The sequence below is a fragment of the Oryza sativa genome, chromosome 1 (assembly GCF_034140825.1).
Source record: "Oryza sativa Japonica Group chromosome 1, ASM3414082v1".
In the NCBI taxonomy this organism is placed as follows: domain Eukaryota; kingdom Viridiplantae; phylum Streptophyta; class Magnoliopsida; order Poales; family Poaceae; genus Oryza; species Oryza sativa.
Window position 1 is genome coordinate 33,391,187 of NC_089035.1, and position 14,295 is coordinate 33,405,481.

Sequence of the window (14,295 nt, forward strand, 5' to 3'; positions counted from 1 at the left end):
TGTGGTTGGCTTTAGCCAACACCCAGTGGCCAACCTATGGGTTCAGTCACCGAGGTGCTTAGAGGATTTCCCATCGAGAATCCAAGATCAAGATGATCATTGAGGAATGATCCTTTTAAAGGTGATTGGATATATATGTGTATGTCTCTGTATTTTAGCCTTTTAAAAACTAATTTTATAAATAGGCTTGGAAAAAAAAGCATCTAGAAGTAAATCATTTTTCTTGAAGCTAATGACACCGGTGCCAACACTCTAAAAGTTTTTTTTTTACCCGTTCACTTGCCTTGTTAGTCTATCTGTACTTTATGATCATAAATAGTTTTATAATAAAGCATGACGGATTTTTGTTTCAAGTTTGGTTGCTGAAAAACGTACGGACAAACCATGAACTAACTTGCTATTTTGCTCCACATGGGTTTGTCTCGAAGCAACCAGGAATTGATCAACTTCGGTGGTTTGCCAAGAACATGAAACCTGGGGATAAGGATTTTTTTCGACTTTGCTAATGCTGGTCGTCTGGATTAGGAACAGAACAGGTATTGCTACTGCTTTTATTCCTAAGCTTCTAATACTTCTGCTCATACGGATACGGCCATATACATACATAGGAGTAGATTCGATTTGACGTCTCAAGCAGTAGATGCTGTTCGAGGTACTACAGTAAATGAATTCTGAGTTTCTCACGCGGACTGCTGCACATGTTGTTTGATACTACTTAACACAACCGCAAAGGGCGTGAGTTCGAGGACGAATCCTGGGGGCAACTTCATGGACCTTATATTAATAGTCCGATTTTCTTTTTGTCTGCAATTCAATTTGCTTGAACGAAGCAACATATTACTTCATGAGAACAAAAGATTCTAGCGACTGCAAAACATGGCCTTTTTCACTTGCCTACGTGAAAAACGATTTTTCATGTCTGCGACAGACTAATCTAATCAGAAATAGGAGTATGGGACATCAATTTTTCAATCTTAAGATGGAGTAGACAGGCCAAGGCCCATGAGAGACCTTTTTTGAAGGCCCAATCATTCCCGTGTGTTGGGCCACGAGTTCCGTGAACCCTTGTAAACCTGAAGAAGTTCTTATGCCGAACAAGATTGCCGTTAGTATTTCCTCGTACCAAAATACTCCCTCCGTTTTAGGTTATGTTTTTATTTTGGTCAAAGTCAAACTGTTTCAAGTTTAATCAGGTTTATAGAAAAAAAATATCAATTTTTTTACCTAAGATAAATTTAGTATAAAAATATATTTAATTATTAATTTAATAAAACTAATTTGGTAATGTAAATATTACTATATTTATTTATAAACCTAGTCAAACTTGAAGCGGTTTGATTTTGATAAAAGTCAAAACATCTTATAACCTGAAATGGAGGAAGTATTTATCATTCTAGCTAGTTAAATATAGATAAAAGTTTTTTTTTTAAAAAACTATAGTAACCCTTATTTAACGATGTATGGTTAAGAGTATATAGTGATAATTGTAATAGGGAGAAATTTAAATGGAGGGTGATGGAGTACTACTTTAGAGTGATAAATATTTTAACACAAAGTTTAATCGTAGAAAAATAATTACTTTAGAACGGAACTGGTATTATTCTACTGATCTGGTTAATGGCGCCAACCATTCGAGTCCAGCATCCAGATTTTCCGGAGCCACGCCAATCAATCACAGCAATCACATTCACAGGCACCAATCAAATTATCAGACAATCAGGCTCAGGGCATCAAGCCACAGTGCAGTAGCATCACCGTACAATCTCACACCCCGAATTCAGTGGTGGAGGCGTGGAGCTGAAAGATTTTTTTTTAGCTCGAGCAAACTTCAATATTTTCTATAGAAATTTTATCATCAATTTACTCATCAATACTAAATTTAATTGGAGTTTTTGCCGATGAGACCGGGCAGCCACCGCCTGCATCCCTGGTGAAAGAGGGATCGATCCTGCCATATCGCAGCTCTGTTCATGGTGCAGAGAAGACAAACATTTTCTTTTCGGCACGTCAGGCATGGGAACGACGCTTTCGTCCTTGCTCGACTCCTCGCGACGTCTCTTGGTAGAGCCAAAAATGCCAAACAGCCAGCCACTCGCGTAGTCGCGTTCGCGTACGGGGGACCGGACGGACGGGTGGAGCAACACGGGTGCCATGTCAAAGGCGAGAGACTTCGCCGCGTGGGCGCATCAACGGAAAAGAGCCGGTGAACCTGGCCGCGTTCCCGCCGCTGCATGCCGCCGAAGCCGTCCCTTCCCTTGCCGGCGCCTGTTGCGGTCTCGCTGCTTTTTTCGTCTTTACGCATCGTCTCCGCACGCACCAAAGCTGGGCAAATTTGCTGCTCGGCAGCGGGCGGGCCATCCCGTTGATCCGCCCGGGAACCCGGCGTTTCTGTTCTGTTCGGCTCCGCGCGGCGCGCGTCGCCACTCGCCTGATTTTCAGTTCATTGAAGTCTTCGGTCTTGTGTAATGCTAAAGTGGACATGCTCCGTGCCTTCGTGACGTTGCACTGCCTGACGGGTCGATGAGCAGCTTAAGTGCATGAACGGAAGAACGGAATTTGCAGCCACGGAAGTAGGATCTTTTGCAGTGTGGAGTTGGGTAGTATAGTACCTTGGTACTGTCAATAGTTTGAGTACTAGTTGTAGTACAATTCGACCTTTGATGCTGTTTAGGAGTAGTGCAACAACCTAGAATACTACTGTATATGTGAGGCCCCAACGGAGACAGGAGTTACAGTAGGCATTGCTGGTATGGTATTGGTCAATGGACCGACGGGCCAAAACACGTGTATCAGGTAACCATCCTTTCTTTCCCTTTCGAACTTGACTTTCACCCACGATACAACTCGCCAAGGAGCCAGATTCTGTCACTAATCTGTTCCTAGTCCATGCGGAACAGGGCCTGAACCTGTTGATGGATCAGTGATTGAGATATCTCGTCCTTGGGTAACTACGACGCTTCGAAGAGGAACTGGAGGCAGACGCCGACTTTTACCGGCAAAAAAACATTGCACACATTTTGCATGAAACTGATACATCCCTCTGTACAGAATTGTCTACACATCAGATTTTTTTTTATGGGGCGAGGAATCTACACATCAGATTAAGACTAACTAATCACCTGTTATGATTCTTACTAATTACATGCGCCTAGCTAGCCATCATCTTGTTCGTCGATCGTCTTCGTTTCAGGACTCCGCCAAGAGCGGCGGCGAGTCGAAGATTCCCTGGCCGGTGGCGAGCATGGCCCGCGGGTCGAACTCGGCCTTGAGCCGCGCGAACCGAGCCCACCTCGCTCCGAAATGGGCCTCCCACTCGCGCTGCGCCTTGTGGTTGGGCAGGTACTGCTTGGCCCCGATGCCGGCCTCGTCGCAGAACTCGAGGATCTCCCGGTTCTGCCGCTCCAGCGCCTCCAGGCTCTGCGCCGGGTCGGTCGAGCCCGGCACCGCCGACCGCAGGAACGCCACCAGGTAGAACACGTCCTCCTCCGGCGTCACCACCGAGCTCCTCGGGTCCCACCTGCAACGTACGCAAATCAAGTTCTCTTTAGTATTTAAATCCACCGAGAAAAAAAAAGAGAGAGGAAAGATTGGAGCAGAGTAGGAAAAGCAACAACAGTTAGCAGCAAGATCTGTGCTGATTCTGATCGACACGTCCTTTCAGGTTAAGTACTAATGTGAAAGCGACAACACATATGTGCAATCTGGCCACTAGCGAAGCTTAACAACTGGTGCCGTGGAAAGGCGATTGGGAACGGGAGCGGCGCGCGCCCTGGTTAGAATAACCGGTCGGCGCAAGGCGGTGAAGGTGACTGATGATGCGCCCGCCCCCCGTCTGTTCTGTTCTGTTCCTAGCATTGGCATGGCGCCACCACGCAGCGATTAGAATAGGGCCCTGTCGCCCTAGTGCGCGGTATGTCCGCGGCCAATTCCAGTCACCGGAGATGCGGCGGCTGCGTTTCGGAATTAAAGTATGGCGGCAGCACGATCCATCCTGTGCAATCTGCTGCCCATCTGGAGGTATATTTGTTTATCCCGCGCCAATCATGGGACGCTCTCTCTCGCGCGCGCGCGGGCGCGCACGCCGCAGCCCATCGGCCACCTGCCCGCGCCCTCCCGTGTTGCGCCGCATGTGAGAGGACGGCCGCGCTTCATGTGACGCTGCGGGCGCGAGTGCTACTGGATTACTGTTACGACAGGTAGATTGGCTGGATATAGTATATGGGGGCATGAGTGTGGCGAGCTGCTTACTTGTGCCTGTTCATGGGGTAGATGAGGATGGGGCCACCGGCGGTGCGGCTGCCGAGGACGCCGCGGAAGACGCCGCGGTCGAAGTCGGCGATGCGGGACGCCGGCACGAAGAGGTTGAGCCACGGGTGCGGGACCTCCCACATGCCCTTGCCGCGGAGCTTCAGCTCCGCCTTGTGCACGCGGTCTAGGAAGTCCACGTACGGCAGGTCCGTCGTGAACACCGTGCCCGGGATGAAATTCAGCTCGCCCAGCAGCGCCTCCACGTCCTGGAAAAAAAAATCGAAACTAATTATTTAAACTCCTAGTTTAGAATGATCTACTTCGTCTTTCTTTTTCATCACTTGCGTATAGTACTATACTAGTGGTAATAGCTAGTACTGCGTAATTAATTGATTAATTAAGTGGTCGATAAAATAGTGCATGTTTTGTCAGTGGGACTAAGATCTAGACAGCTACTAGTACGTTTGCAAGATCCACCGATCCACTGTGCTCAGCATGTGGGTGCAATCATACAATCATCAAGGGCTTGGATTACACTAGAGAGCTTGACTAAACCGCCCATAACTAACTAAAAACATGGCCCAATGATTGACTAGGTGCCCTGCCATTAGAGTACTAAACTACTCCAGTAGGAATAATTAAGAAATTTCGTCATAAACAAATGGGCGGTCAGGGGGGGAGGCAGAGAATTATTGGTGAATCAGGAAAGACGGCGCCGGCCGCGCGATCGCGCCGGCACGACGGACACGCACCTGGTCGACGGTTACGGCGGTGGAGTCGTCGTAATTCTTGGTGACCTCCAGGCAGTAGAGAACCCCGGAGTGGTGCTTGAGCGAGCTGAGCTTGACCGGGTTCTGCGGCGAGAAGAAGGACGACCTCCAGTTGTTGATTAGGCCCTCGGCGGCGACGACGAAGCCCTCCACGTAGTCGAACCGCCGGCCGCCGTGCTGCAGGGAGATGAGCCGCTCCTGGTCCGCGGTGAACTCGGTGAAGTTGGAGTAGAGCGCCCGGATCCAGCGAACCTGGCAATGCAGGTCAGAACGACAAATTAATAAATTATTATTACCCACGGGCCGTACCGATCATATGGACACAGCTTAATCAGCGTTAGATCACACACGCTTAGTTAGCATGGATTAGTTAGCTAATTGAGCTGCATATGACAACAAAATCTTGTGAGTGATCGCACGATCAGCTAACCAAACGCTTCTATATAGAGTATATTTATAAGCAGACCACCAATTGGTCAGCACAAACTATTCGGTCGATCCATCGGGTCGGCCCCAAATTCCCAACCAACCTGGTCCACTACCTGACCCGACGCGCACACAAAAAAAAAAATCCCATCTCCAGACGCTTTTTCTCGGAGACCGTAGACCTCAACAGCGACCCAACATAAAGTTAACACTACCCCCTGCTCGGTCGCTGGTCGATCGATCCTGTCCTACGTGTCAGCTCCCAACGGTGACTTTCCTTTGCGACGGCCACAATTGGCAACACGTTTCAATTGGGTGCCCCGTGCCCCTTTGTGGGGTTTCGATCGACATGTGGTGAAATTGCGGTACTTAACAAAAAGATCCCCCGAGAGGCCATCAGCCAGCCCAGCAGCGCGCATCAATCGCTCGCTTTCCCTCGCGCGGCGTGGCGCGCCCGGCCGCCACTTGCATGGCTGCTCGCTGATGCCTCAGTTCCCTATTGGGCCATTAGTTGGAAAGCGAGGGCGGTGACGCAAAAGAACGGGGTCGTCGTCACGTCGTGCTCCGTGCCAAGCCCTGGAGGGAGAGTGAGATGACGCCGAGAAAAGGGAAAGTCGCACGGGGAGCGAACGGGTAGATTAGCGGCGCCATCATATCGCTCGCTCGATCAGCTCAACGGAAGGAGGAGAAGAGTGAGGTGATCCGATGATGTGTGTGACTGTGTCGCGCGTGCGTACGTACGCAGCCAGTGGTGGGTGTGACGGCTGGGCTGGGTGGGATTTCGGGGTGTACCCTGTGAGGAGCAGGCTCGAGGGCGATGCGCGCGCGCGTGATGATCCCGAGCTGGCCGAGCCCGCCGAGCGCGCCGAAGAAGAGGTCCGGGTTGTTGGACTCCGAGCAGGTCACCACCTCTCCTTTCCCTGTAAAAGAATCGCGGTGACGGACACGCGTCAGAAACTTACGAGGGATAACTGTCGTGTGTGCTTGCATGGCGGAAGGTTGGTTGGGGCGAGGAGGTGGGGAAGAAGAAGTTTGAGGAGATGCTGTACAGGTTTTGTCTGGTGCTCACCGGTAACGACGTCGAGCTCGTAGACGTTGCTGATCTGGGGCCCGTGGTGGAAAGCTTGCCCACTTATACCGGCGTTGGAGAGGGTGCCGCCCACGGAAAGGTAGAGGTAGTCCGTCCACGAGCGCGGCGCGAGCCCGCCGTGCGCCAGCGTCCAGTTGAGCACGTCGATCCACAGCTCGCCGCCCCACACGTCGATGTAGTGCCCGCCGAGCGCCGGCGAGTACACCGGCAACGTCCTCTCCGCCGCCTCCGCGCGCCACCCGTGACTCATGTCCACGACCACCCCGCCGGCCGCCTGGGCCTGCCCGCTGATGGAATGGCCGTGCCCCCGCGCCGAGACGCGGATGCCGCTGGCCGACCCGTACGCCGCCTTCACCAGCGCGGCGACGTCGCCGGCCCCGCGCGGGTGGAACACGGCCAGCGGCTCGGCGCTGGTGAGCCGCCCAAAGTCAAGGGACGCCTCCATCACATCAGACGGCTCCACGCTGAGCCGCCCACCGCCGACGCCGCCCAGCTGCATCGCCGCCTCGTCGGCCGGCGCCACCGGCAGCCCGACAGTCGAGATGAGGCAGTAGATCAAGAACACCATGAACACCAAGCACCACGCCATTGCAAACCGTGTTTCTTTGCGTGCACTATGACGACAAGGAGGAGGAGGAGAGATGGCGATGTATTTGCTCGCGAGTGACGAGCACGAGGAGAAGAGATGATGGTGAGGTGAGTGTTGGTGGCGAGGCGAGGGGGGCGGTATTTATAGGCGAGAGGCGGGGAGAGAGAGGCGGTGGTGGAGTGACGAACTGACAAAGTGGGAAAGGGGGGGAGACCGAGGAGGATAGGAGAGAGAAAAAGCTGAGTGACGCAGGAGCACAACACGGCCGCCCCCCCTGAATAAACAACTCCCGTGACGCGCCACGACTCATGCACATCTCGCGCGGTCGCGCCTGACTCGCCCGCCCCAGCATATGATGGCCGGTGCAGAATTCGGAATTACAGCTAAGCCAGGCAGGCAGCTAGCCACGCCCAACTAGATCCGTACTCCAATCGCAAAAGAAAAAAGGGAAACAAATCGGGGATCGAGTGATCGGCCTGAATTTATATCATACTGAACCAACGACAAGAGGTTCAGAGATAACAAGATCTCACTTCTCCTCTTGCATTCTGGCTGGGTTAGTTCACTTTGATCGATATGATCCAAATTGGCAAATGGGATCTAAGGCGACGTATGTACGCCGCCCGGCCGGCTCCCCGTCCTGGTGCTGCCATGTGCGATGAACTTTCTAGATGAGTTCTTTAGGCGTGTTAACTCGAGGGAAGGCCCAAATGTACGTACTATAATCCAATCTTAGAGTCGCTAACTAGCTTTTTTAGGGAGATGAGATCAGGTAGTTAACCAAAAGAAATCCAGATCCTCTCCCGTTTCCGTATCTTGACCAACCTTTCGTTAGAGCATGCAGATGGGGAGAATCTACAGCAGCATCGAGCTTTACCCCGAATCCGCTCGCTTTCTGCGGGATCAGGAAGGCATTTTACCAAAGTACGAGCTGCACCAAATCTTCAGCTAAAAAGGAGAAAGATGTGCAACTAGCAGTGTGCTAGTAGTAATAACAGCAGCTGATGGTCAACATCTCGGTTTCAGTGTGTCAACAAAAGGCATGGCTGCGGCTGGATGGCCTTGCAGGCTTGCGCACACACATGCTCCGTATATCTCATACTAGGCTGCTTGCGTGGATGGCTAGCTAGCTCCAACCGTAGCTCGCTAGGCGCCACCTAACGGCAAGAACAACGGGAGAGAGATCAATGCAAACAGCAAACCGTCGCTTGTGTCCATCCACATCCTCGATTGCACAGGATCGCGGCAGGATACGCTGCGTCCGCGCCTTTTCGCCTTTTTTTCCGAACACTCTCCCATCCGACGACGACCCCTGCGGCGCTGCACCGCACGCCACGCCCACCAGAATTCGGCCATTGGTTTCGGCCGGGCGAGGGGCGCGCGCTGGGGAATCGGAGCGGAGGACATGGTATTTTCTCACATGTACGTGCTCGCGCGCACGTGAGGGACAAGACATGGTTGGCGGGTGGGGATACGAGCGACTTGTGAGAGTTGTTACATGATGCGACGCGGGGCCGCCCGGGTCGATCCGGCCGGCCAGGCCAGCAGAGACCATTTCCAGACTCCAGTTAATGCACGCGCGCGAATTAACTCACGGTAGAGAGTGCGTAGTGCGTACACGTGCTTGGTCGTGCGAGCTAGGTTAAATCTAGCTCTCTATATAGGTATAGGTATAAAAGGTGATCCGGATATGATCGCATCCTGCAGTCGGGCGTATTAGCTCTGAGATATCCGTGGCTTAGAGATTCTAGCCGTTGCAGCTTATTTTTAAAATTAATTATGTGTATTTAGTGTAATTGTAGAATTTAGAATACAAAGCTTAAAATCCATGTCCTTTTAAACTAATTCTCACCGCTACTCAGAATCTCGAGCTTCACCAAATAAGGATCAAACGCCAACATTCAAGTAATATGATGTAAGGGTAAGCATGTGGCTCAATCGTTGGCTGAGATATAAGATAGTTGAGTGTTCATAAAAGCAAAAAAAAAAATTGAGTGTTCATCAAGAAGAAATAAATCGAGACAGTACTAGTCACACTATAGAGGGCTTGATTGGATATATATATATATATATATATATATATATATATATATATATATATATATATATATATATATATATATATATATATATATATATATATATATATATATATATATATATATATATATATATATATATATATATATATATATATATATATATATATATATATATATATATATATATATATATATATATATATATATATATATATATATACATACATGGTGTGTGAACTGAGTGAGTGGTCCATTTCTCAATTGATCGCGAGCATGTTGTGGATTTGCAACTTGATACGGGTGCACCAATCATGTACCAAACGTACATGGAAAGAACCAGCTAGCCATGCGCGAGCTATAAGTTGTTATACTGTTGATCGATCCAAGACATTGAGTTAGCTATAGGGACCAATGCAAGGAGGTCATGATCGATTATCAACTTGTGTTGTACGCACGTATATATACGTACAGTACCTGTGATATGTTGCGTGGTCTGAACGTACAGCACAAAGTGTACTGTTTGTAGTACCGATTTCCACTTCAAAATTCAAGTGACGACATACCTTTTAATTTCCCAGCCTCATCTCAAAATACGTAAAGCATTTCTGCGGCTTTAGTTTTGCTTGCACGCTCTGCCGTAATCAATCAGCCCACACTGATGTTTCAAGCTCACCGAAATGTTTTTTTTCATGTTGCATTTCTTTTACTTCAGCTTTAGTATATAGTACTCCCTCCGTATTTTAATGTATGACGCCGTTAACTTTTTAACTAACGTTTGACCATTCGTTTTATTTAAATTTTTTTATGCAAATATGAAAATATTTACGTTATGCTTAAAGAACATTTAATGATGAATCAAGTCACAATAAAATAAATGATAATTACATAATTTTTGAATAAGACGAATGGTCAAACGTTAGATAAAAAGTCGACGGCGTCATACATTAAAATATGGAGGGAGTATAATATAACGTTCATAAAAAGATTTCATGGCACCAGGTAATATGTTTTACTTAGTTTATCTGGATTGTTTTAAACAAATTGATGCTGGTCAAATGTATTATTTTTTGCATGATGATTCATATCAAAATATGCCAATTAATAAAAGAATTAATACACCTTAACGGCCAGTCTGGTCAATTGCGTTATATAACAGAAAAAACACTATTTCTACTGCTATACTTACGTGCATTTCTTTTGCGCTTTTGTGAAAAAATAAAGAATACACCTTTGAAACAGAATAAAATTTTAACCCACCTACGACGTATAGTTAGGCCTCCTTTGATTCAAAGGAAATTCATAGGAATTTTAGAGGATTTTATTCCTATAGGATTTTTTTTCCTACAAAGCCCTTTAAATCAAAGGAATAAACCCTATGGAATCCTATGAAATTCCTATGGAATGCCTCTTCCCATACAAGTTTTGGAGGAATTTTAACAAGAGATAGAACCTCATGGAAGAAATCATTTGAGTCTATCTCTCCTCAAATTCCTGTGTTTTTCCTGTGGTCCAATCAAACGGTCATTCCTATGTTTTTCCTGTGTTTTGCAATCCGCTGTTTTACACTTACATTCCTGTCAGAATCCTATGTTTTTCCTAATCCTCCGTTTTTTCATTCCTGTGATTCAAAGGGGCCCTTAGATTACGACCCATCCATAACACACAAAACATTTCTTAAATTATCCTATAAATCAGAAACATTACCGGCCCATATATTGCTTTATGGAGGCACATTTTTCTTTTCTCTCCTCTTCTCACCACTCTTTCTAATCAATCCTTAGTTTAGTGCGTCCGAGCTTTCAGAAGTGTGAGATATGCATGCATTCCTGTCATCCCAATACAAAACGATGCTATCGTCCTAACTAAAGCGACTCCACGGATAGTGGATGTGGATAGATGGGAGGAGGGAAGAATTGGGAGGTACAATAAATGTCGGATCGTTGTTTACACAATAAATGCACACAATGAATTGGGAGCATAAAAGTAAAAGATAATAGCACATGCAGTTTTGAGTTTTCAGATGGTATATTCTGAAACAAAAAAAAATCGAGTAATGTAGGAGAAACCAAATAAGGAGTGATACACAACTTTCAAATTTTAGTACTACAGTCATCCAGTTTCGTAATTCTTGATGTTTTAAACTAGACAGAGGTCAAACAATTAAAACTTTAATTGCTAATAGTTTTTGGATTGAAGAGACTACTAGAACATGATATGTAATACATATGTTAGTCTTAAAAATATTTTAAATAATTACTTACTTTTTATATGCACAATAAAAAAATTATAGTCAAAGAATATATTTTGAAGTCCATATCGTTATCTAATTAAAAGGTCAGAACCGTATGGATTAAAGTAAAAAAAAAATCTACCATTAGTCTTTGTCTCTTTGAACGCGTGTGTTGAGATGTGTGTGCATCTTCTATGTAATAAAAAGGATAAATAATGCTTTTATTTTTTTTCTTCAAACGGAAAAAAAATAGATTAAAGACTAAAAATCAAGTCAATAGCAACCAAAAACCGGCCTCGCAAGTCGCAAGAGCATAAGAGCAGGTACAATAGCAGGCTATAAGCCAGCTATAATCACATATCGAGAAGAAAAGAGAAGAGAGAGAAGAAATCGGGCTACAGATTTGAAGTCGGCTGCAACACGAACTCTAATACATTATGAGTGTATGAGAGGTAAGACTAGGTATTAATAATGTGTATATTTTTATAGATAACTATTATATGAATGGGCTATTAAATTGGCTATATATGATTTAGAGCCAACAGTTGGCTATACTATTGAACTTGCTCAAATGCAGCATTAATTGCAGTGTTCCGGCAAATCGACCGATCGATCGCATTCCATTCCTTCTGGTAATGGCAGTACGTACGTTGCGAGCTATAGGACCATCTACTGGACCATCCAGCAGCAAACGGACATTCCCATGCATATGCTTACCTAAGTCGTCGATCTGGAGTCGACCTAAGATTATTCCCTTCCGATCCAGCATGCAGCAGCCTATAGCTAGCCGATCGGCCACCCGGCACCGCGCGCGCGCCCGGCGCGGCGCCAGTGGTCCGTGTGCCTATGCCTTGCTAGAGTCGTAGGCTCTCGTAGCTAATCAACGACCGTGCATGTTTCGCGTGGCCGCCGGCGCTCGATCGCTATCGATCGATATCGCGAGAGATCCCCCTGCCCGATTCGGTCCCACGGATCGAATTGCTCGCACGTTTGTCGATCGGTCGGGTCTCTCGCGTGCGTGCCTGCTGGGCGTTGCATGCGCCCATGCGACGTCGCCACCTCGGCACCTAGCTCGCGCGCCCGCCCGTGCCGATCGGTCGAGTCCTGTGTGTTCCGCGGCGCTGCTTAATTTGGCCGCGCGTTAAAGCGCGCCGTCCCGAGTGCGTTGCTAGCTCCCGGCCGGCCCTCACCTGTGTAGCACGCGATGCATGCATGCCGGTCAGCCCGTCACGTACGCCAGGCGTCAACTTCTGCATTTATAAGACGAGGGCGATCGAGGGGCACCGGGCACGTACTGTGCACAGCGTTAGGATGTAATAACGTGAAGGCGATGGCGTGTCGGTACGTCTTCATCCACCTTGATTTGATCCCTTCACGTAGTACTCCACTATATACTCGATATATTCGTGTCGCTAGTAACCGTGGCACGCAAACATTTTTAGTCGATGTTAAAAGACGTTGATTGATCGATGCGTAGTTCTGGACGGCTCACCGGCCGTTGAGTGATTAAAATCCTTCTCCTCAATTATACTGTGATGCTACGTAGTAGTATATATATCACCTATCATTCTTCTTTTTTTTAATATAAGGATATCATCATTGTTACCAGACTGTCAATTGTCATCATCTGTCCACTGTGCGATCCTTTCCTAATGACACGGAGGAGGTCCCGTCTCTGCTCGTCGTAAGTGCCGCTCCATCGCTCCGATTGGAGAGATCGTCACGCCGAGCAATCAATGCTGCACGTACCGCCCATCACATCTTTGATCACTAACAACGATGATGTCTAGGAGATCGATCGATCGATCAAAGGAGATGCACCTGGTGGAACCGCCCCGGCCGGCCGCTGGCTCAGGCCGAGGATCCGGCGTGTCTCGGTCCGGCATGCACAGTTGTCGCCGGCGGAGTGGGACAACGAAAGGGAACCGGCCGGTCCATCGACCGATCGAGCCCAGCAGCTAGCGGTACGTACGATTCCGCGGCGCGGCCAATGGATAGGCGCGTGCACAGGCCGGCACCTCGCGCGTTGGACCGATCGATCGATCAATCCGATTAGTTTGGTACACATGGTCGGTACTGGCACATAAATGCACATCGCTGCAACAACCTTGTGCCAGAATTAAAAGCTAGCACAACCTACGTTCTAGTGGGAAAAAACGGAACATGTTGAGAGCAAAAACCTACTCATGTGTTGTTGCGTAGTCGTAGTGGTACGTGGTATACAGATCGATCGACACGAGCATGTGTTGATGGTGGTTTCATGCACGCACGGACGGGCGATCGAGCGAGAGCCGGACTGCAGGCCGTGAGATATACGGAGATAAAATACGTGACGCGACACGGTTTGTCCCGGCCCGCACGGGGAGGAGAGGACGCGCCGATCGAGATGATCTCTTGCGGGATGGATCTGCCAAAGTGCGTCACGCGAGAACGCCGCGCGCGTACAGACAACGTAGCCGATCGATCCTGCGCGCAGGCGTTTCAAACAGTCAAATTCCGGGGATATGATGAGGCGAGCACTAATTTTGGCTCATCCTCATTAACTCGCGCCGAGATAGCATCGCATCACATCTCGATCGTGTCACCCGGCATTGCACATGCAAGCGAACCAACGATGTCCTGCATGATCAGCACGTAGCTAGCGAGAACATCTCTTCTGATGTCACCGTACGGCCGTGTCTGGTTTTTGGTTTTGTTGGGTTCTTGCTCCACACCGTTACCTTAATTATTGGCACCTCACGATGATTATTTTGATCCGACTATATACGTGTTTGTAGCCTTGTAGGTGATTTTTTACCTTTTATTCTGGGAAATTGATATATACTAATTTGCACGTGTCTGTCATGTTAATCGCGAGCTAGCGTACACCGATCCAAATTAGGATTTCCGTTTCACTGTCA

At 48.0% G+C, this 14,295-nt stretch overlaps 1 protein-coding gene across 2 annotated transcripts; it reads right to left on the reverse strand.

Moving 5' to 3' along the window:
• Nucleotides 1-3,075: 3,075 nt before the first annotated feature.
• Nucleotides 3,076-7,257, reverse strand: LOC4327887 (cytokinin dehydrogenase 5-like). 2 transcript variants are annotated; one of them, NM_001401734.1, is made up of 5 exons: nt 6,514-7,235; nt 6,237-6,364; nt 5,001-5,270; nt 4,249-4,514; nt 3,076-3,517 (listed from the first exon to the last, which is right to left on the reverse strand). In NM_001401734.1, exons 1-5 carry the CDS (start codon nt 7,121-7,123, stop codon nt 3,187-3,189), a joined length of 1,605 nt encoding a protein of 534 aa, NP_001388663.1. In that variant the 5' UTR covers nt 7,124-7,235; the 3' UTR covers nt 3,076-3,186. The 2 variants fall into 2 exon arrangements, with proteins under 2 accessions (NP_001388663.1, XP_015625931.1); XM_015770445.3 differs by lacking the exon at nt 3,076-3,517 and adding an exon at nt 3,615-4,173 and having other exon boundaries at nt 6,514-7,257.
• Nucleotides 7,258-14,295: the final 7,038 nt, after the last annotated feature.

Bases quoted from the DNA above. Each gene is read 5' to 3' on its own strand.
- LOC4327887 (NM_001401734.1), bottom strand. From the start codon at position 7,123: ATGGCGTGGTGCTTGGTGTTCATGGTGTTCTTGATCTACTGCCTCATC. The intron at 6,365-6,513 runs GTGAGCACCAGA...ATTCTTTTACAG, and splicing joins CGAGCTCGACGTCGTTACCG to GGAAAGGAGAGGTGGTGACC. The intron at 3,518-4,248 runs GTAAGCAGCTCG...CGTACGTTGCAG, and splicing joins TACCCCATGAACAGGCACAA to GTGGGACCCGAGGAGCTCGG.